This window comes from Pecten maximus, chromosome 11 (assembly GCF_902652985.1).
Source record: "Pecten maximus chromosome 11, xPecMax1.1, whole genome shotgun sequence".
In the NCBI taxonomy this organism is placed as follows: Eukaryota; Metazoa; Mollusca; class Bivalvia; order Pectinida; family Pectinidae; genus Pecten; species Pecten maximus.
In genome coordinates this window covers 28,104,969-28,126,839 of record NC_047025.1, presented here as the reverse complement: position 1 = coordinate 28,126,839, position 21,871 = coordinate 28,104,969, and the positions used below count along the sequence as shown (strand labels likewise).

At 35.7% G+C, this 21,871-nt stretch overlaps 1 protein-coding gene across 1 annotated transcript in view; it reads left to right on the top strand.

Moving 5' to 3' along the window:
* The first annotated feature begins 8,483 nt into the window (after nt 1-8,483).
* The window catches only part of LOC117337087 (ran-binding protein 9-like), a 39,230-nt gene continuing 25,842 nt past the window's right edge, over nt 8,484-21,871 (top strand). The window contains exons 1-2 of the mRNA XM_033897873.1: nt 8,484-8,707; nt 10,139-10,250. Of these exons, the coding sequence (XP_033753764.1) occupies nt 8,518-8,707; nt 10,139-10,250 (302 nt within the window). The 5' untranslated portion in view covers nt 8,484-8,517. The remainder of the gene's footprint in view (nt 8,708-10,138; nt 10,251-21,871) is intronic.

The following is a 21,871-nucleotide window of genomic DNA, read 5'->3' as shown; positions in this document are numbered from 1 at the left end:
TTAATTAACATAGACACGGTCTCACCTGGTCAGGTGTTGCTCCCCAGGGGGTGCGCCTTATCTGATCAGGTGTAGCTCTCAATGGGATGCGCCTTACCTGATTAAATAGCGCGACCACCACCCCCACCCCCACCTCCATCCCCACCCCACCCCCACCCCTTCGACTCTTCGGTGAGATGAAATGGGTGGATATTCCGAAAACAAAAACAAATAAAACAAAAAAATCCGCCAAATCGACTTGAACAAACGGACAACTAAAATAGAGTGGATGTAACTTAAGTTTTAATCCTATTGTTTGATTTGGAACAATTTTGGTAACGTGGTAAATGATTAAGTATATATCTGAACCAGTATATAGTTCTCTGTCTGAACCTGTTCCACTGTGGGAGATAAAGGCGATACATCTCCTTCAAATAGTAGTTCGGTGGTAAACTGAAAACAATAGCATTTACCAAACGTTACATAATTCCGCAGACCAAAACTCTGGAATGCACCACCAGAACACCACACCACCAGACCAGCACACTACCCGACCACCACACTACCAGAACACCAATGTTCTGAAGTGGTCGCCTATGATTATCCCCTATATACAGTATACAAAAACGGACTGATTGTCAGAATCATTTGGACTACCTTTACCAAACATGGTCACGCCTACTCCCTCCTGGGGTAAACACCATGCCCTAACATAACACAGAGGAAAGCTAACAATAGGCGGGAATATACAGGTAACCCTGTAACTTACGGACATTTGAACAATAAGGAGCTCGAGGGGTCAGATAAAGACCAGGTGAATCCCGACATGTAACCTGGGTAGAAACACTCGTTTGGGGATCTATCTCTAGGTATATAGCTTTATCAGTGATCCTTGCTGGAATAAATCATCACTGTTTAACTTGTCACTTCGGGTACTATCTACCCTGATATTTGGAAATGTACGTTCCTGTGTTAAACTTAATGGTAAATTACCCGCCATGTTCGATTTGCATGTCGGATTATTGCAAGGATAATCTTTATCTCCAATGCCCTATTATCTTTTTGTAAACGATATGGAAAGTCATTTTATAAATTCTAATTGCCAAAGTTACTCATTACAGCTGATTAACCTCTTTATGTTAATGTACGCAGACGATACAGTCTTGTTTTCAGAAGACGTTACCGACCTCCAAAATATGCTTGATAGTTTACAGACTTATACTCTTAAATGGAACTTAAAAATAAACACAGATAAAAAAAGAATGCTACCCTCTGAAAACTGGACTTTTAATGGAAACCCTATAGAAATTGTCGATAAGTTTTGTTACCTTGACCTGATTTTTAACTTTAACGGTAGATTCACTGCAGCATTAGATACTTTGGCTTGCCAAGGAAGAAAAGCACATTATCAACGAAAATGTCTTATGTTGCATGTGTTTTGAATTACGGATGTGAAGTATGGGAACAAGCTGTTTCACCACAAATTGAAAAAAATAATCTTCTTTTTTTCAAAGACTTACTAAATGTTAAGAAATCGGTAAATTCTGCTATGGTCTTCTTCGAAACTGGTAGATATTCATTGTATGTGCAACGTAAAATAGCAGTAATGAAATATTGGCTGAAATTACTAAAAACCAATAATTGTGTTTTAAAATCATGTTATGATGCACTTGTCGAATTGAATAACAAAAAACCTAATTGTAAAAGTAATTGGGTTTATCATATTAAAAATGAGCTTTGTAGTTTAGGTTTTGTATATATTTGGAACAGCCAATACGTTTTAAATGAAAGTCATTTTATGCAAGTATATGTCCAGCGTGTTCATGATGTATTTATTCAAGAATTACGCAGTGCGTTTGATATATCGTCGAAACGTTATTTATACAAACATATTGTGGATACCTTCAATACTCAATTTTATCTTATTAAGCCAATTGATTATAAATTTAAAAAGTTGTTGAGTCAATTCCGTAAGCAAGGACACAGTCTTAATATTGAATCTGGGCGCTACAATAAAATACCTAGAAGTCAAAGAATTTGCACAGTTTGTGACAAAAATGACGTCGAGGTCGAAGTACATTTTGTGCTTCTTTGTCCTGCATATTCTGAATTAAGAAAAATATACATCAAAAAGTATTATTATGCTCGTCCAAGTGTATATAAACTGATAGAATTATTTTCCAGTAAAAATGTTAAAACTTTGAATAGATTGGGTAAATTTTTGTTACATGCCACTGCAGAAAGAAAAACTCTCCTCGTAAGTAATTAAATTAAATGTGTTTTGGAAATTAAGATCACAGTTTTCATATATAGTTTTCTTGTGTATATTTAGAAAGTATGTTACTTATATTGAATAGTACATGTTTAAATTATGTCGTCATACTGTCATGACGTCATAGGCATGCAATACGTAAATGCAGAATTGTTATGCATTAGTTACAAGTTTTCAAAATAATTATGTTATTCATTATTATGTGTCGTAAGTATATTGCCTGTGTTGTGCCCTCCGCCATCTTGTCATTCAAGTTGCAATATGTATACATATATAGGAATATTGTGTTATCCTATATGCTGTGTTGCATTTGGAATAAATAAATTGAAAATTGAAATTGATGTCTGTTGCTTATTCCACGAAAGGCTACAGCTTGCCTATGAATGTTGTAGGGAAGATGGTGAATGATGTTCTACAGGCTCTCTATGACAAGGGAATACAGGTAGCATGTGTGGCTGTTGATGGTCAGTTTTATCCAATAGTATCCAGAGGGTTAAATGACCAGCCACTTACCATTCACCAGTTGAGAAGAGATGTATGGAAGGAATGTGAAAAAAATGTCAAAGGCTACAATCAAAAGCAACATCAAGTCAATGATAGCTATGCACTCCCTCGTTATACAGGAAGAAAGAGAAACTGAGCAAGATCCATCGATTTTGCGTTTATTCCAATGGTCTGAGGTGAGACATATACCCATTATTATAGGCCAATATCATCGTTATCAACAGCAGGCAAGGTTTTTGCACCGATGAATTTAAAACATATGCACAATTATTCAACAGAAAAGTTTGTAGTGAAGTGTTAGACTTAGGAATTTTTGCATTTTTACTACAGAACAGAAAACAAATGGTTTTCATTCCAAACTCATTTTCTGATGTTGGTGCTTTAATTAAGCTGGACTTCTACAGGGTTCTAAACTGTAACCTTTTCTGTTTTGTTTTTAGCGCTAAAAGGTTTTAGCAGCTATTGTCACCGCTTTTGAGAGATGAGCACGCAACGCGCTTTTTATAATAATTTCAATATCTTAAATCAATGCATTGACGCAGAAAATGATTTGAGCCGCTCGTCAATTTGACGCTTCAAATTTTGACTAACACTAGTGCTGCATGTAAGTTCTTTTGTGTTGTCCTACAGACTCACCAAAGTGTATGTTAGCTATGGACAGTTATACTAATTGACCCCAAGGGGTTAATTACAAGAGTCAGCCAACCGTGAAACACTCCGACTGTCGCCAAATTGGGTCACAGGTGAATTCTCCAATTAACAACTTTACCTGAAATGAAATTATGTTATTTACAACCTAGATACATTTGCTAAGAAACAGTATATTTCAATTGACTTAAGAATATTGGGACTTAACTGCAGCCATTCTCTCACAAAAATCGGCAAAATCTGTCTTTTTTTTTTTTTTCAAACGAAACTTATAAACATAAATTTTTATATAAAAAAAGACAGAGTCGTATATATACTTAAATACATATTGTGACTGTTCTGATTATAAAAGAAACACAGATATATTAAATAAATTCTTGTAAAAACTCTGTCGTCTATCTTCACCGGAAATCGTTTTAATATTGATCCGAAATTGACTTTATATTTTTAAATTGGAATGTAACAACTTTTTAATCATATCTGCACCGTGTAAATTTTGAATTTTTATAGCCGTCTAACATTTGATGGTCTTATTCTAATTATTATATTAATTGCACAAGTACATATGTTTTAATGCAAAAGAAGTGTAACTAGATCTAGCTCAGTAGAGTTTTCTAATCCGATACAAAACGATAAATAATACCTGTATCTTTAAACCTTCAGTCAAAGATGATTTACATCTAGTTAAAGTTTATGTCAACTTAAAAATCTTCCCCGGTGTGAGAAATTAATCTTCATATATGGAAGAATTCACTTCCATAACTGTGAATGTATTAGGTAATTTAAAGAGTAGGATGGAGTAATTTGTATAGTTGAAATATGTTGAAAGTCGTATTGCCCAGTAAATCAATATAACACACACTATAATAGCAACAAAAATTAAATAAATATTTCATACAGAAATTGAATCTAAGTAGTCAATATATAGTTCATAATCTCACTTATCAAGGTAAAGTAATAATACAAACTGGTAATATAACCATGGATAATATATTAAATAATTATCTTTTATTCTTATTTTGTATTATACAAGTTCATGTTGAATTTGCATAATGAGGATGTTGAAATTATAAAACGTGTAAAAAAGTTATGGTGTAACATATGTATATCAAAATAAGATGTTCTTAAAATTTAAATGATTTCAATACAGCAACCTTTGTGTTGATTATTGAATAATATACAGTTTATTCAAATGTCTTTAATATTTCAATTTATGTCTTAATAATTATGCTATTTCAACAACATATAGAACTATTGAACTAATATTCAACTCAGACGGAAATCGGGCTGTGAATCACGAATGATTAAAAAATAAACCCCTAAAATTTTACATATGATACAGTTGTGCAATGAAGAACATATATTTGAGTCCATTCTCTGTAATTAATACCAATTAAGACCCCATTTTTAGCCCACCATCTGATTTTTAGCCCACCATCTCATATGTAGGTTGCCCTTGTTCCCTAGTTACAATGTATGCATATTTCATTTTGGGACCAGTCAGAAAACAACATGGCCGACAGGCAGCCATCTTGGATTTTGACAATTGAAGTTTGTTATCGCTATTTCTCAAAAAGTACTAAAGGGATCTTTCTGAAGTTTCATATGTAGGTTGTCCTTGGTCCCTAGTTATGCATATTTCATGTTGGGGCCAATCGGAAAACAACATGACCGACAAGCAGCCATCTTAGATTTTGACAATTGAAGTTTGTTATCGCTATTTCTCAGAGAGTACAGAAGGGATCCTCCTGAAATTTCATATGTAGGTTCCTCTTAGTCCCTCGTATTGCATTTTGGGACCGATCTGAAAAGAACATGGACGACAGACAGCGATTATCGCTAAATCTCAAATTTCATATATATGTTCCCTTTGTACTTACCGTAGGCCGGTGGTTTTTTCTCCGGGTACTCCGGCTTTCCTCCACCTCCAAAACCTGACACGTCCTTAAATTGCAGTGTCCGTCTGACTTTCATTTTTACCTTGACACTGCTTCACAAAATCAAAAGGCCCTAAATTAGTTACATTTGACTTGTGCGTTCACGTAATAGAAGTCAACAACATGTGTTGGAATAAGTTAACATCAACTATATTCAATGAAACAACTGTGTTAACACTTTCAAACGGCTTTTGACTAACTAAAATGCATACAATGGACATTTGAGGTTGGTCAGGTCCAAACGTCTTATCTGTCAAATTACAGTAATGAACCAATTGAAGAACTGAATATCGACTTGCTCAAAAATAAGGGAAATCCTGTTTGTGATACAATTCCAACAGAAAAAAACGTGTAAAATATTGTCAACTGATAAAATTGCACAAGAGTTTAAGCGCTACAGTATTTGCAGTACTTTGATTATATAAGGATGATTACGATGGTCTGCGTTCAGCTTCCCGTCTTTTACTGACGATACATCACCTATGTATACACGATCGTCTTCTTATTCTGAGATAGAAAAAAAAAACCTTCGAATCATTAGAAATTGGACAAGAAAATTGTTATCAACTTTAATTCTAGTAAAACAAGAGACTTATATTAGTATATAGATCTCTAGTAAAACAGAAGTAGGTTTTTATACGTGTATTTCAAACTCCAATGATTTAGTATTGTTTAACGTCCTATCGGAGTCTCTACTTTGTGCGAGATACATGTCTGTGATGTATGTGCGTGTGTGTGTGTGTGTGCGTGTCACGGTGTGTGTGTTTTGGGGGGGAATTTGGTACATGTATAAAGCTCTGACGACGACCAGCTGTCAGAAATCGTTTTGGTTGGTTACCGCGGTCGGTGTGTTCAGGCGATGTGAGTTGGGCGGTGGTCGAGTACCCCCGGTGGTTGTACCCTCCTCATCAGATAAGTTTTATCCTATCCATCCGGTATGTCCACAGGGTCGGACATGGGCGCAGCTAAGTGGCCCTTCTCGGTCAGGTGTCGAACTCCATGGAATGAATGAAGTGTATTGAAGTCTAATTTACAAGAAAACGCGCCAAGTGGCTATAGTATTCTACCTTCCGTTGGTAACTGGACTAGAAACATTTTCTGAGAGACGTAAGAAATTGAAATCCAATCTTCAAATTTTTGGTACTGCGAACTCATCTTTTTTACCTTCAACCCTTCGTTTACGAAATGGCCAAGACATTACCTCTTTAGAAATGCTGTATCTTCTTTTGGCATGTTCAACAAGTCTATCGACCCAGGTTTAATAAGTAGCAGCCTCCAGTTAAACTGTTTTGGTGATATGAAGTAAACATTATACTTACAAGTTGCGTTTCTCAAGTACGACTGATATCACCTATTCAAATGAGTGATATCACCCATTCGAATAGGTGATATCACTCATTCGAATAGGTGATATCACTTATTGAAACGAATAGGTGATATCACCAATTCGAATAGGTGATATCACTTATTTGAAAAATGGATTGGTGATATCACCTATTAGAATAGGTGATATCACTGATTGAATAGGTGATATCACCTATTCGAATAGGTGATATCACCAAATGGGAATAAATAGTAAAACGGCGCCCCATAGTGATATCACTCATTCGAATAGGTGATATCACCATTTGGAATAGGTGATATCACTTATAAAATTTCATAAGTGATATCACCTATTCGTATAGGTGATATCACCTATTCGAATAGGTGATATCACTTAAGAATTTTATAAGTGATATTACCTATTCCAATTGGTGATATCACCTATTCGAATAGGTGATATCACTTAAGAATATTTTTAAGTGATATCACCTATTCGAATAAGTGATATCACCTATTCGTTTCATTAAGTGATATCACCTATTCGAATAGGTGATATCACTTATTTGAAAAATGGATTGGTGATATCACCTATTAGAATAGGTGATATCACTGATTGAATAGGTGATATCACTGATTGAATAGGTGATATCACCAAATGGGAATAAATAGTAAAACGGCGCCCCATAGTGATATCACTCATTCGAATAGGTGATATCACCAATTGGAATAGGTGATATCACTTATAAAATTTCATAAGTGATATCACCTATTCGAATAGGTGATATCACCAGATGGGAATAAATAGTAAAACGGCGCCCCATACGACTGACCCTCATTTCGTGTAAACACTATACAACCCCTGAATGCTTATTTGGTAACCCTTGTGAAAAAGTCTCTTATGTTTTTCTATCATTGTTTTCAAAAAGAACCTTCAGAAGCATTCACTTTTTAACAATATTAATTTTGATTATTGAAAACAAAATTCTGTCCATGGACGCAAAGTCCTCCCCGTTTAAATCACTATTCAGGTACCGGTCCTCCCGGTTTAAATCACTATTCAGGTACCGGTCCTCTCGGTTTAAATCACTATTCAGGTACCGGTCCTCTCGGTTTTCATCACTACCGTAGTCAGATCCTCCCGGTGTAAATAACTTTTCAGGTCCTCTCGGTGTAAATCACTTTTCAGGTCCTCCCGGTTTAAATCTCTAGGCATGTCCTCGCGGATTAAATCACTAGGCATGTCCTCGCGGATTAAATCACTAGGCAGGTCCTCCCGGTTTAAATAACTAGGCTTTTTGAGCCGTATAAAGCGTCGTATTTACCACGAAAAAAGTATTCGCTTTTTTCCGGGGCGAAAAGATCTATTCGTAGACGTTTTATGTTTTTACTCGAAAATGCTTTTTCTTTAAAGCGAAAAGGCAGATTAGCCTTAATCAGTCACCTTATTTTTGTATAATATGTACTAATAAAGAGGAACGATGGCAGAAGTTAAAATGCAAATATAATTATTATAATTAATCTGTGTCCGTGGTTTTAAATAAAAGTTGATGATGGAAAATGGAAGGCGGTTGCTGTAATCGGTATACGTGCAAGCAGTGCAAAATGCGATCTTGAAGATAAAATCATAAATACATTAAATTTTGTGTTAATACAAAATATTAATAATAATAAAAAGTTATCTGCTACTTCTGATGGTTCGCTTCAAGTATTACACTATCTCATTACAGTCACATTTCAGCAGTCGATTTCTTACGTTCTTGTTGATTCGTCGATAGTTTTCTTATTTGACCAATCAACACTATCTTGACAGTGGTCGCTATCGTACATCCGGGTACCTGTCATTGCATAGGGAAAATGGCAGCGACTTGTGGCTCCAGCTCGACTGAGTCGCTTAATTTAGGGCCTCAGGATTCCACGGATCGCCTAAAATTGCTTTACCCAGCTGTAAACGAAGAAGAATATCCCCTTCCTAGATCGTGGAGTCAGAAGGACAGATATAACTACATAGGGTTGTCACAAAACAATCTCCGAGTCCATTACAAAGGTAGATGTTTACTCTAAACATTGCGAAAGTTCTTGCGTATCAGCCTGAACATTTATTCATCCAATCGTCTCGGATCTGCTCAAAATGTTGGAGCTAATTTTATGGGGTATAGATAGAATAACTTGTGTGTTGTCCATATTGTCTAAAAGTATTTCAATTTCTTCTTTTTCCGTCGTAAAGTGTTGTTTTTTCCAACTGAAGGAGAAGTTGCGCCTTTGTTTTGGGTTTATTTTTAGAACATCTGACGTGACATACTTCGAGACCAGTACACGAACGAATCAGCTGATCCGATACACAATAAATTAAACAGAATCACTACGGCGGTCACTGTCTGTGGCTAGTGACCATTTCAGTTCCCACTGTCGATTTCATCGTCAGCATTTACGATTTAAGAGTAGACTATCCTCTGAGTCACTAGGTCAATAAGGAAACTGTTTTTGTGATTCAGAATGTAAAGATATGTGAATGATTTTAAGTATCTATATATAGATCCACAATATTTATATCTAAAAATCACAAATTCCATTTAGCCTTTGATTTAACAAGTGATATTCGTTATAATGTTAACAATTCTGTTTATCACTGTGTTCTATACTTCTATCAGTCTTATTATTGACCTTTGTGTACAGAGATAAATATGTGTATGACTCTTCATTAGCTGGTAAAAGGAGTAATATGCACAGAAATTAAATTACCTGTCACAATTCGTTAAAAGTTGAATCAGTTCGTCAATATTTTTTTATATTTATATAAGTGGTTGTGAAGTTTGTTTAGGTTTTGTATTGTTGAAAATCCTATCAACAGCTGTGGTCATCTAAGGACAGCCTCCCCTGTGTGTGAAAGGTTGTGGAGTATTCCAACAACTTACATAGTGAAATCTATAGATATAGAATCATCATTGACATACAATGTTATAAATATGATATCGCATATTCATAATGCCAGTGATGTTCATCCCAGATAAATCTTTTCACCTTTCAATAGGTGTCAGTTCTCAAAATCATCATTTATCTATTCTCATGGAATAGCATTGTTCCAACTATTAGGCTTATGGATGATTAGTTGTGTAAGTTAAGTCTGACTATGACTAATTATAATGATCATTAGTTTCTATGATCGATGATGATTTTACTATAATATGATTTATTATTCAGAAATATTACTATCTATTTCAACAACTAGATCATATAGGATAGTGGAGGGATACTAGATATCTTTTTGGTTATAATAACTGATGATATTAGTTATACTGTGTGGAATTTGAAAGTCCTTCAGGTTTAATCATAATAGCTCAAGTCTACATTTAGGAAATCTGGGAAAAAATCTTAATCTGTGGTGTGTTAATAAATTATTAGAAATATGATTCTTTAATGCATGCAGTGAAGATCAGTACATGACTAATCTAAATATTTCATTACTGGATTTGTTCAGGTATTGGAAAGACACACAAGGATGCTGCAAGTGTACGGGCCATCCATCCCATCCCAGCCTCCTGTGGAATCTACTACTTCGAGGTGAAGATCATCAGTAAAGGAAGAGATGGGTAAGTAATGACCACATGTCTACTTCTTACACATATATCCTGTACTATGTCAAACTTGAATAGCTTACAGTGTTAAATGTGTATCTTTTGTCATGTACTGTAGCAGTTTACAGAGGAATGAAATGAAGATGAAGAGCATGTGTATTGTTTAAAGAACATGTAATTGTTAATTAGTAAATGGGGAGTATAGAGTAATCACTTGACACCCCCATATGTGTGTGTTTTATGTGTGTCCATCCCATCAGCCTCCAGACAGATATAGTCTATATTCAAGCCATAAAATGATGCCATCAGAATGAAATTCCACTAATAATGATTAGATTTTTGTGTCATCAGTTAAGATTAAAGATTAAAGGTCACACTTAAAACTAAAACAAAAAGCTGGATTAAAAGATATCTTGTGAACCTCGGGCCAGGTTGATTTCATTGATGCTCACTTTGCATGTGTTGTCCCAGGAAAAGCTATACATAAGAGACCCCATTAAGAATAGTAGTTACGTGTATTTATATAGTTGACCAAAAAGATTAAGTATTATGCTCACAAAATTTTGTTACCAATGGCATCAGCTAATGATGATGTTGACTGTTGGCCTACCAAGAATAAGCAGTGAATTTTCATGATTTAGAGAAATTCTTGGTAACTTTTCATAATTGACATTACGGATAGGAATTCCATGTGAATTTTCATAATACAGTGCAACTTCCGAAAACCGAACCTTCTAAAAACCGAACACCTCTGAATACCGAACGAATTGACATTGTACGGAATTGGTCCTTCTTTATTATAGTATTAAAAAACTTCCAAATACCGATCCCTCTGAATTCCGAACACCGGACCGATTTTGCGTCCGGTTCCTGTTAAAAGATACCAAAAATTACTTCTGAAAACCGGCCTTACCTGAGCGATTATGACACGAGGTCAGGCCAGTCAACCGTGAAACAACAACTGTGACGGGTATTGTGTGAAGCCTTATTGTCTCGGGACCTACGTAGGTGATTTGTACAGGTATCCAATATATATCCCAAGGGGGCATTATGACGGATGGCCCAGTGTATAATCAACACGATAATTATGAAACAATGTCACACTTCATTGAAGCGCGTCAGTTCGTTTACCTCCTCAATGCAAGTAGAGCTAGAAGCCTGAGTTTCGCATTTAATTTAAATGAGGCCCAAAGGGGGTTGTTTTCGTAAAAGAAGCCACTGATGTTTTTTTAGACAACAGCGATGTCGGAAATACGACCAGTATCAACTGATCAATTGTAATTGATATTGAAACAAAACATCTTCACACCCTTTAATATTAGTCGATATGTAAAATATTCCGTATTGGACTATCGGCCCCATCCACATGACGGAAGCTTCACCGGATGTAACAAAATGTAGGTCGATCGTAAAGTGTAGTTGTACATGTGAAAAAACTGTTTAAAACTATAGTTAAAGTCATTTGCCTTTCTTATATATTCTGCAATATATACATGTACATTGATTAACTTTCATAATATGCATATTATTCAGACAAACCAAATATTGTCTACGTGTGTACGTGCCGGTTTGTAATCGGGTGCATTCTAATAAAAAATCGTCCGACCAATTATATCCGGAATTCGACCGGTCATTTTTCGATCAACTTCTCCAAACCGAACCCTCTGTAAACCGAACAAATAGTCATGTCCCATGCATGTTCGGTTTATAGAGGTTCCACTGTATGTATATAAGAATTTCAAGTGATTTTTTTGATTGAGTAGAAATCCTAATGAGTTTTCATAATTGACAGGAAATCAAAGTGTATCCTCACAATAGAGATGAAGTGAGTTTTCATAAGTGACAGGAAACAGGTGTCTGTTATACACATTAAAAAGAATGAATTCATTTCCGCTTAAACTCATCTTATCCTTTTTGATCTTGTTGATGTTGCAAGGATTAAGGCTTACCCTAGGTAGGTTTATCTAACATTTTTAGGTCACCTGAGACGAAGTCTCAGTTGACCTATTGCAATCGCCTTTTGTCCGGCGTCATGCGTCGTAAACAATTTACATTTTCAACTTCTTCTTAAAAACTGCTGAACTAAATTCAATGAAATTTTACAGGAAGCTTCCATGGCTGAGGGTGAACCAAAATTGTGAATAATATGGTCCCCACCCCCCAGGGGCCTGAGGGGCGGGGCCAAAGAGGGTCAAATTGACTAAAACTTCAAAAATCTTCTTCTCTACTCTCAGATAAGGTGGAATCAAACACTCTTCATAGATGAAAGGGTCTTAAGGTGCTTTACCAAAATTGTGAATTTCATGACCCTGGGGTCTCATGTTTGCCCCTGGGGAGGGGGTAAACTTTACTATAGTTTATATAGGGAAATCACATTTTTGACTATTTTTTGTTGGATTTGTATTGGAATTCATTCTAACTTGTATCAAATTATCAGCATGGGATGACAGTTTGATGGTATGTACATGTTGGCCCTAGTTGACCCCCAGGGGCTGGTGGGCGGGGCCAAAAGGGGTCAAATTGACAAAAATTTCAAAAATCTTCTTCTCTACTCTTAGATATGGTAGAATCAAATACTCTTCATAGATGGAAGGATCTTAAGGTGCTTTACCAAAATTGTGAATTTCATGACCCTGGGGTCTCACGTTTGCCCCTGGGGAGGGGGTAAACTTTACTATAGTTTATATAGGGAAATCACATTTTTGACTATTATTTGTTGGATTTGTATTGGAATTCATTCTAACTTGTATCGAATTATCAGCATGGGATGACACTTTGATGGTATGTACAGGTTGGCCCTAGTTGACCCCCAGGGGCTGATGGGCGGGGCCAAAAAGGGTCAAATTGACTAAAATTTCAAAAATCTTCTTCTTACAGCCCAAATAAGGTAGAATTAAATACTCTTCACAGGTCGAAGGGTCTAAAGGTGCTTTACCATAATTGTGAATTTCCTAGCCCTTGGGTCTTGCGTTTGCCCCATGGGAGGGGATAAACTTTACTATAGTTATAGGGAAATCACATTTTTGACTATCATTTGTTTTATTTGTTTTGAAATTCATTCTTTCATTCAAATTTACTGAAATATTTCAAAAATCAGGTGACCGTTAAGGCCCATGGGCCTCTTGTTATACTGTATGAAGCCCAAGTGCCAACATATTACCTGGGGAATTGGCTTTTTACAGGACAATGAACTGATAAAGTCAACTGTTTTTATTAGACAAGGGATTATTGTTAGATGAATAACTATAGGGTATGTTGTAACTGATTATGTACATTGTGATTGTTACTAAATAATTATCATTGATCATGGGACAACAGACATACACATCATGTACAGATTTTTCCACAAACCATCTGCATGTAATAATATTGTACTGCAGAACTTAATCTATTTTGTTTTATCCATTCTCAACACTAAATGTAACTTCAAAACATATGAAAAAAATATCAACTGTCTGGATTTTTTATGGTTGAAAGTATGACATGCTTGCACATGCAAAAGCAAACCTGATTTAAATAATTTGATTATATGCATGCAGGTTATTTTGCCTTAATTATACAGCATTTGTGGTAGTCAAAAGGACAAGGAATGAATTATCTACCAAGTTTTATAACTATCAGGATTGAAATAGTCATTAATTCAATTTATAATAATATTAAAGTTAGATACGGTGTTGATATGTCCTGTCTCTCCTGTAATATATAGGTGTAAACATTATGTTGAATTGAAAAAAGGTTTATATTATTAGTTGAATATGACTAAAATTTTATAATTATGTATACAATCATCAGGGTTTTTGCCAGCTATTTTGGGAAAAGGTCCCTGAACAAAAATTGGGAAAATATCATCGGTATTTCCACAAATTGGGAAAATACCATCGGTGTTTCATCAAATTTGGGAATATATTATAAAATTGGAAAAATATATGAATTATACAAGCTTAGCTGTTTCTTTTCATAATATTTGTACAAATGAATACAAGTCAGCATCTCTTTTCAGGATATTTGTTTTAATCAATCAGAGAATGTTTAATTTTCTGTCTTTAGTGTGCTTAAACTCATTAACAAGCTTGTCAAGAGGGAAATCAGTCAGGTTGGAGATTGTTTGAAGCAGCTGCCTGACTTTCAGATCGGGAATTACCAGTATTTCGTTTGAAAAAGCTCGTAACTTTCATTAAATCTTTCGAATCTTTGAGCAAAATCTTCTTTGCGTAATATTTGGAGTTGTGTGACATCGTCCTGAGTCCAGTACTTGATTTGACCTCGGTAAATAGAACGAGTCAATGTACGTAAACGCTTTGCATTAAACTCCCCTTTAAATGGGCGATTCAAACGCAGATATGATATGAATTCAATAAGACTATCCAAGCGCATGCGCGAATCGCAAAACCAACAACAACACGATGACTCACGGTAACATTTTAACGTTGACAAAATAATGACTGGAAGCTCGTATAAATCCAAATTTTTAGGTTGTCTTATGTTAACAGCGATTGGGAAAATACAGACCGGAATTGGGAAAATATAGACCGAAATTGGGAAAATACATGCCAATTTTCAATTGGGAATGGGTCCGTGTACCGGACCCAAAATATGCCTGGCAAAAACCCTGATCATACACAGTATCAGTTTGCCATTGTATAAGCCATGAGCCTGTTGATATGTCTAGCTAAAGTTGATTGGTTTGTGTATATTTAGCTATATATATAGCTAGCAGCTTTTGCTGCTTATGATGTAAGCTTATTAGCAAGCATCCATATATATATCAATTCACCATTCATTATATTTTATTAATCAATTTTGTTGTACATACATTTTTTTGTATAGCAATGTTAATAATAAAATTTTATAAATGGAAGGTTGATATATATATATATATATCAGAAACTTATGTTGAAATGATATCAAAATTGTATGGTTATTAGTGTAATATTATTATAGTTGTCACAAGGATGGCATATATATATGCAGGTCTGATTTTACCTCTTTGGACGTAGTCCAACATTTTAGTGTCATTGTATGTATTTATAACCAGGTTAGATTTAGTTTATACAAGTATACGTACTGCGTTTACATTGACTCACATTTAAGGTGATTGTAGGGTACCTCGGGTAAATAGATATCTTTGCATTTTGGCTGTCAATAAGGCTTTTGCTTTATAATATAAAGAATAAATTTGTACTAGACCTCTTTATATATTGTGTGTTTATATCATGCAGTGATGTTCTATCAGACCAGTACAGAAATCTATACACATATATTATCAGGCCTAGTTTCCAGTCTGCATTATTAGGTCAACAGGTGCAGTAGTTGTTTATTGTCCCACATATCAGGCTAGTACTGTTTGTAGTGATGACTTGCCTACAGTCTCTGTAGTCATTCTAGCCAGTAAAGTACATGTGTTAATTACTGTTGATGCTAAGGTCATATACTGCACTATGTATGTATACATGAAACACGAAACTCTTAGATTTATGTTATGTAGCTCTTTATATAGTGTCATGTACTGGTTTAACCTACATTGGTGTGAATTCTTCTTTGCTTTTGAGGTAGTTTGTCTAACAGAAATATTCCTCCTTTTTCCAATAACTCTTATTTACATGGCATTTAACATTCTGAAACGTTAACAGCTGCATATGCCCACTGACACTGAAAATTGTAAGGTTAACTTATAATGAGAGACATGTTAAAAGTGTTGAGAGTGCAATTAGAATCTAGTATGTTATATATGTACATGACACAGAGGTGCTAGATTGATTTCATGCATATATATATGTCTACGTATTGAAGTAGATAGCAATATATATATATAGATGGTATTGATGTTATTGTCATTACGTATACATTATCAATGATGTTTTTGCAGATTTGCTGTAGATTATTTTCTGTACAGTTAATTAGAGTCTTGTACTTTTATCTATACTCTGAAACACACAACATGAACAAATCATAAAGGTTTTGCAAAAGTACCACAACAATGCATATAATATGCAACTAGCCTTTTCATGATCCATTAAAACATTAACACACCTGTGCATAAATGTAACTACCCACTTTGAATATTCCACAGAAAGGTCAACGCAACAGGTCATTCTGGTTTGACTATACCAAGTATACTCAGAATATAAGCTTTCGTGCTGCATTATGGGATCGAGGATCCTTGTATATAGGAGCCTCATTTGCATGTGATCTTGCATTGTCATCACGTTGATTTAAATAGGTCAGGGATTTCCATCTTTATTTATGTAATTACATATTTTTTGGAACCGAGCTTTACATTAAGTTTAATAAGAGATATAGACATTTTTTAATTTACAATTTGTTCAACTTAATCAGAAAGTGAATACAGTGGACCCTCGATAATCCGAACACCTTCGTTCCCAGTCCAAATCGTCCGGATTACGAGTTTTCCGGACTGCCGAATTTCGTGTACCAGGTCAAAAAAATTGTCGTGTAAGAGTTATCTCCCTTGATTATATACAATCCGGGACGTTTCATAAACACGTCTAATTGTCAGACTTTTTAACAATAAATATACTTATGTTTCTGATATGATTCTTGTTTTGTTTTGTAGAAAGCAAAAAATAAACTATGTTTTTAAAAGAACATGTAAAGTGAAAGTTGTTACAAACAACACACATGTGTCACGTCCCGGAGGTTCACAAACAAGTAGAAATTACAAACGTTAAATACCTTAGATAAAATACCCGGATTTTACAACTTACCGTCAGTCCATGTTTTTTTTATGATTTTTACGTACCAGAAACCCCAAGCTATCTATTTAAAAGTACGCGACACCAGCGAGAACTACCCAAGATGTCCGATAATTATTAAACCCGTATTCACTTAACAATGTGACGCTTACTTAAGTATTTGACGACTATTGACTAATTTGTGTGTAATCAACCCAGTTCTTGTGATCACTGCTTAATACGTAAATGTGTATGTAATTAATAACATGCATCTTTCAATGAGTCGTCGTTTCACGTAACGGTGTTACAAAGCCGATATCCGTGTTTACCCAATACAAGTGTTAATGATGTTAATTACCGATCATAAATTTATTACATGTATTTGAGATTGATTAATTATCGTATCACGTACTGTATGTTTGTGCATAAATTCTGTAACATTTAGGTCGTAGAGAAAAAGCAATGTACCGTTATAAAAACAAAAGCTACACATTGTAACACAGGTAAACACCCGGGGCTATGACCTGGCAGCGGTCGCTATGACTACGCACAGTGTCAAGCGATAGTCTGTACAGCTGTCGACACGGGTGACTTGCCCCGACATTTTTTTCTCCTCGTGGTGAAAAAATCGTCCGGATTATTGAGGGAAATTTACTAATGAAAAGTACGTTCCGTTCCCAAAATGGGCTTCCGGAATCGGAATCCGAATTTCCGGACTGGTGAGTACAAATAACGTTACGGAAATCCGTTCCCGTGCATTTCCGTCCGGACTGTGAGTTTTCCGGACTATCGGTGTCCGGATTATCGCGGGTCCACTGTATCTGCTTCCATAATTCAGCCGTGACCAGCTGGGGCCGCGGTGGCCGAGTGGTTAAGGTGTCCCGGCACTTTATCACTTGCCCTCCACCTCTGGGTTGCGAGTTCGAAACCTACGTGGGGCAGTTGCCAGGTACTGACTCTAAGCCGGTGGTTTTTCTCCGGGTACTCCGGCTTTCCTCCACCTCAAAAACCTGGCATGTCCAAATGACCCTGGCTGTTAATAGGACGTTAAACAAAAATAAACCAAACAAAACCGTGACCACCTTCAAGGGCTGTGTTGTAATGGTGTCTTCCAGTCTAGCCAACATTTGCGATTTTAGGTGAGAAATAGGAAGAGGGAAATGTTGGCTCGAGTGGAATAGGTGTATTTTATTAAAACAACACAGGTGCTTACTATTAAAACACTGACAGCTCAGGTAGGCACAGGTAAACACAGAATAGAATGAAGTCATCTTATTTTCCAACATTTTCTAATATGTTTTATTTCCTTTACCAGCTACAAATAATTCATTAACAGCTTAGTTATCACAGTTATGAAGACTTGCATACATATCATTTAAAATATATTATAATATCAACCTAAACTACCACATCTATATTGTATCTATAGTATTTATTCACCAATATTTATAAACTAAATGCATGTAAAATTATGTAGTTCATATCACAAGTTATTTTCAGTCAAACATGATTTAAACAACCAGTCATAAGACTTCACCATATTATTTAAAATATTTACCATTAGAGAAAAAGGACTTCCTTTACCACAATTTGATCAAAATAATTTTATTTTCCGGAAATCAAATGCATGTAGAAATTATTTAAATCTAACCATTTAGTTCCTTTAATATTTTTAATAAGAAAAACATTATTGTAAAATCTTGAAAAAAAAAGCGAAACATTTGAATTATCACAAAATCAGTATAAAAATACATATAAAATTTAAGAATGAACACTAGTATTTTACTTGGTAACTACAGGTTTAGCTAAAACACTGTATTGACAAGTGTAATTTACGTATATGCTTATATACCAAAACGTATAAATCAATGCCCTAGTGGTAAGATAATTCAGTATAATATAGTATTTATAAATACAATAGCAAAATTTTCATATCACAGGTTATATTACAGTTCAAAATTTTCAAGCAAATATGTAGTTAGGTTTTACTCATTTAGATGAATGAAATGAGAAGCTTTGTCAGCATAAACGTAAACGTCAAGTTCACCATTCCCGAAACTGTCCCTCGGGGTGCACAATCTAGTACCTATCTAGAATTTTCTCTAACAAAGTCTTGACATCTACATCGGACTCCCTATATCCCTCATCATACAGTACCGAAATGTCATCTCTACATCGGACTCCCTATATCCCTCATCATACAGTACCGAAATGTCATCTCTACATCGGACTCCCTATATCCCTCATCATACAGTACCGAAATGTCATCTCTACATCGGACTCCCTATATCCCTCATCAAACAGTACCGAAATGTCATCTCTACATCGGACTCCCTATATCCCTCATCAAACAGTGCCGAAATGTCATCTCTACATCGGACTCCCTATATCCCTCATCAAACAGTACCGAAATGTCATCTCTACATCGGACTCCCTATATCCCTCATCAAACAGTACCGAAATGTCATCTCTACATCGGACTCCCTATATCCCTCATCATACAGTACCGAAATGTCATCTCTACATCGGACTCCCTATATCCCTCATCATACAGTACCGAAATGTCATCTCTACATCGGACTCCCTATATCCCTCATCATACAGTACCGAAATGTCATCTCTACATCGGACTCCCTATATCCCTCATCATACAGTACCGAAATGTCATCTCTACATCGGACTCCCTATATCCCTCATCAAACAGTACCGAAATGTCATCTCTACATCGGACTCCCTATATCCCTCATCATACAGTACCGAAATGTCATCTCTACATCGGACTCCCTATATCCCTCATCATACAGTACCGAAATGTCATCTCTACATCGGACTCCCTATATCCCTCATCAAACAGTACCGAAATGTCATCTCTACATCGGACTCCCTATATCCCTCATCATACAGTACCGAAATGTCATCTCTACATCGGACTCCCTATATCCCTCATCAAACAGTACCGAAATGTCATCTCTACATCGGACTCCCTATATCCCTCATCAAACAGTACCGAAATGTCATCTCTACATCGGACTCCCTATATCCCTCATCATACAGTACCGAAATGTCATCTCTACATCGGACTCCCTATATCCCTCATCATACAGTACCGAAATGTCATCTCTACATCTTTTCTTCACTACAAATACATCAACAGGTTGTGATTCTGTCAATATTTTCCAACAGGAATATTATCAACAATGGTTAATGATGCAGTTTAAATATGATCTCTTCTAACACTCTATGGCCCTTCTTGTCATAATGGAGTACTTGTACCCAGCATTTGGTAGATAAGTCCCCCAGTCTTCCATTCTCCAGAAAATCCACCTGTATCTATACATTGGCCATAGTAAAGTGTGAATTGATAGATTTGAAATTATCTAAATATAGTTAAGTGACGTCTTTTTTACCTGGAACATACCTGTGGTCACTCAGGTATGACCACGCCTGGCCAAAGTGTGAAAATAGAAATGTTGGCCAGAGTGGAATGGTGTTTTATCAGAATGTTGGCTAGACTGGAATGAACCGTTGTAATATAATCTTGTTTCAATTCTTGGTGATCGTAAGATATGTAGTGATTCAGATTTCTGGGTTTACTTTCTTGTATGCAAAAATTGTCCATATGAGGTTTCATTTTATCTACTGTTACATTTTGAGACAAGAATTTGTCCACTAGCTTGGCTAGTTTTGAAACTATGGCCCGATAGAATCCCATTGTACACATTTCTCCCAATTCACTCTCAGTAATTACTTTGATATATACCGTATTTATTCTAATAAACGCCCCGGGGGCATGAAATTTTTCCGGGGGGGGGGGGGGGGGGGGGGGGGGGGGCGTTTAATGGAGATCAAAATTTCAGAGTCGGTAAGTTGTGAGATCTGTTGTATGTACCCATTTCACACCATGAAACATATGTATATGTATCCAAAACATTGTAAAACTAAGTGACAAACATTTTGACACCCGGGTATGAAATTGCAATTACATACCACGGTAAGTTCTTTTTCTCGAATTGAGGAATTTTTCTTTCCAAAAAAAAGGGGGGGGCCGTTTATTAGAATAAATACGGTATATCTCAAACTTAATCTCTTGTGGCCTGTGATTGATTTTGGTTAGGTTTAAGCAAACTATAAATTCAAACTGTTGACCACAATATCATTGTTGTCCTTGAATGCACTCCATTTGTTATGACAGACAACTAAACAGTTAATTGAGGGCTCAAGATTAGACAGGCTTTGTTCTCACATTAATAATGCCAATTTGAGTCAGTCTGTTTTGACCAAGTTTGACATGCATATTTTTCACTATTTTTACCAAGTTGGATACTTTTCAGGATTTGACCTGCACTTTATGTTGGTTTCCAAACATAGTTTGAAAGTGATGTAATTTTGGTTAAGGTGAATATAGTAATTTAAGCAGGCCGTTGTCAATAGGTTGTGCTATAGGCCCGCTATGACCCACTTAAGCTTGCTGCCATTTTGGTTTTTGACTCTTGGTTGTTGTTTTGTTGATGTTTGTGTTTCTATCCTTCGATACTGATGGTCTATGGTGTTTCTATCCTTCGATACTGATGGTCTTTGGTGTTTCTATCCTTCGATACTGATGGTCTATGGTTTTGAAGATTTCTCTTCCAAACTCAACAACTAGTCATTTGGCTCTTTTTTATGTTCTGCCTGATCAAATTTTTACACTTTTGTCTCTAACATAATATTTTAAAATAAACTTCTGAACACCAACAGAAATGGAGATCAAAATTTCAGAGTCGGTAAGTTGTGGGATCTGTTGTATGTACCCATTTCACACCATGAAACATGTGTATATGTATCCAAAACATTGTAAAACTAAGTGACAAACATTTTGACACCCGGGTATGAAATTGCAATTACATACCACGGTAAGTTCTTTTTCTCTAATTGAGGAATTTTTCTTTCCAAAAAAAAGGGGGG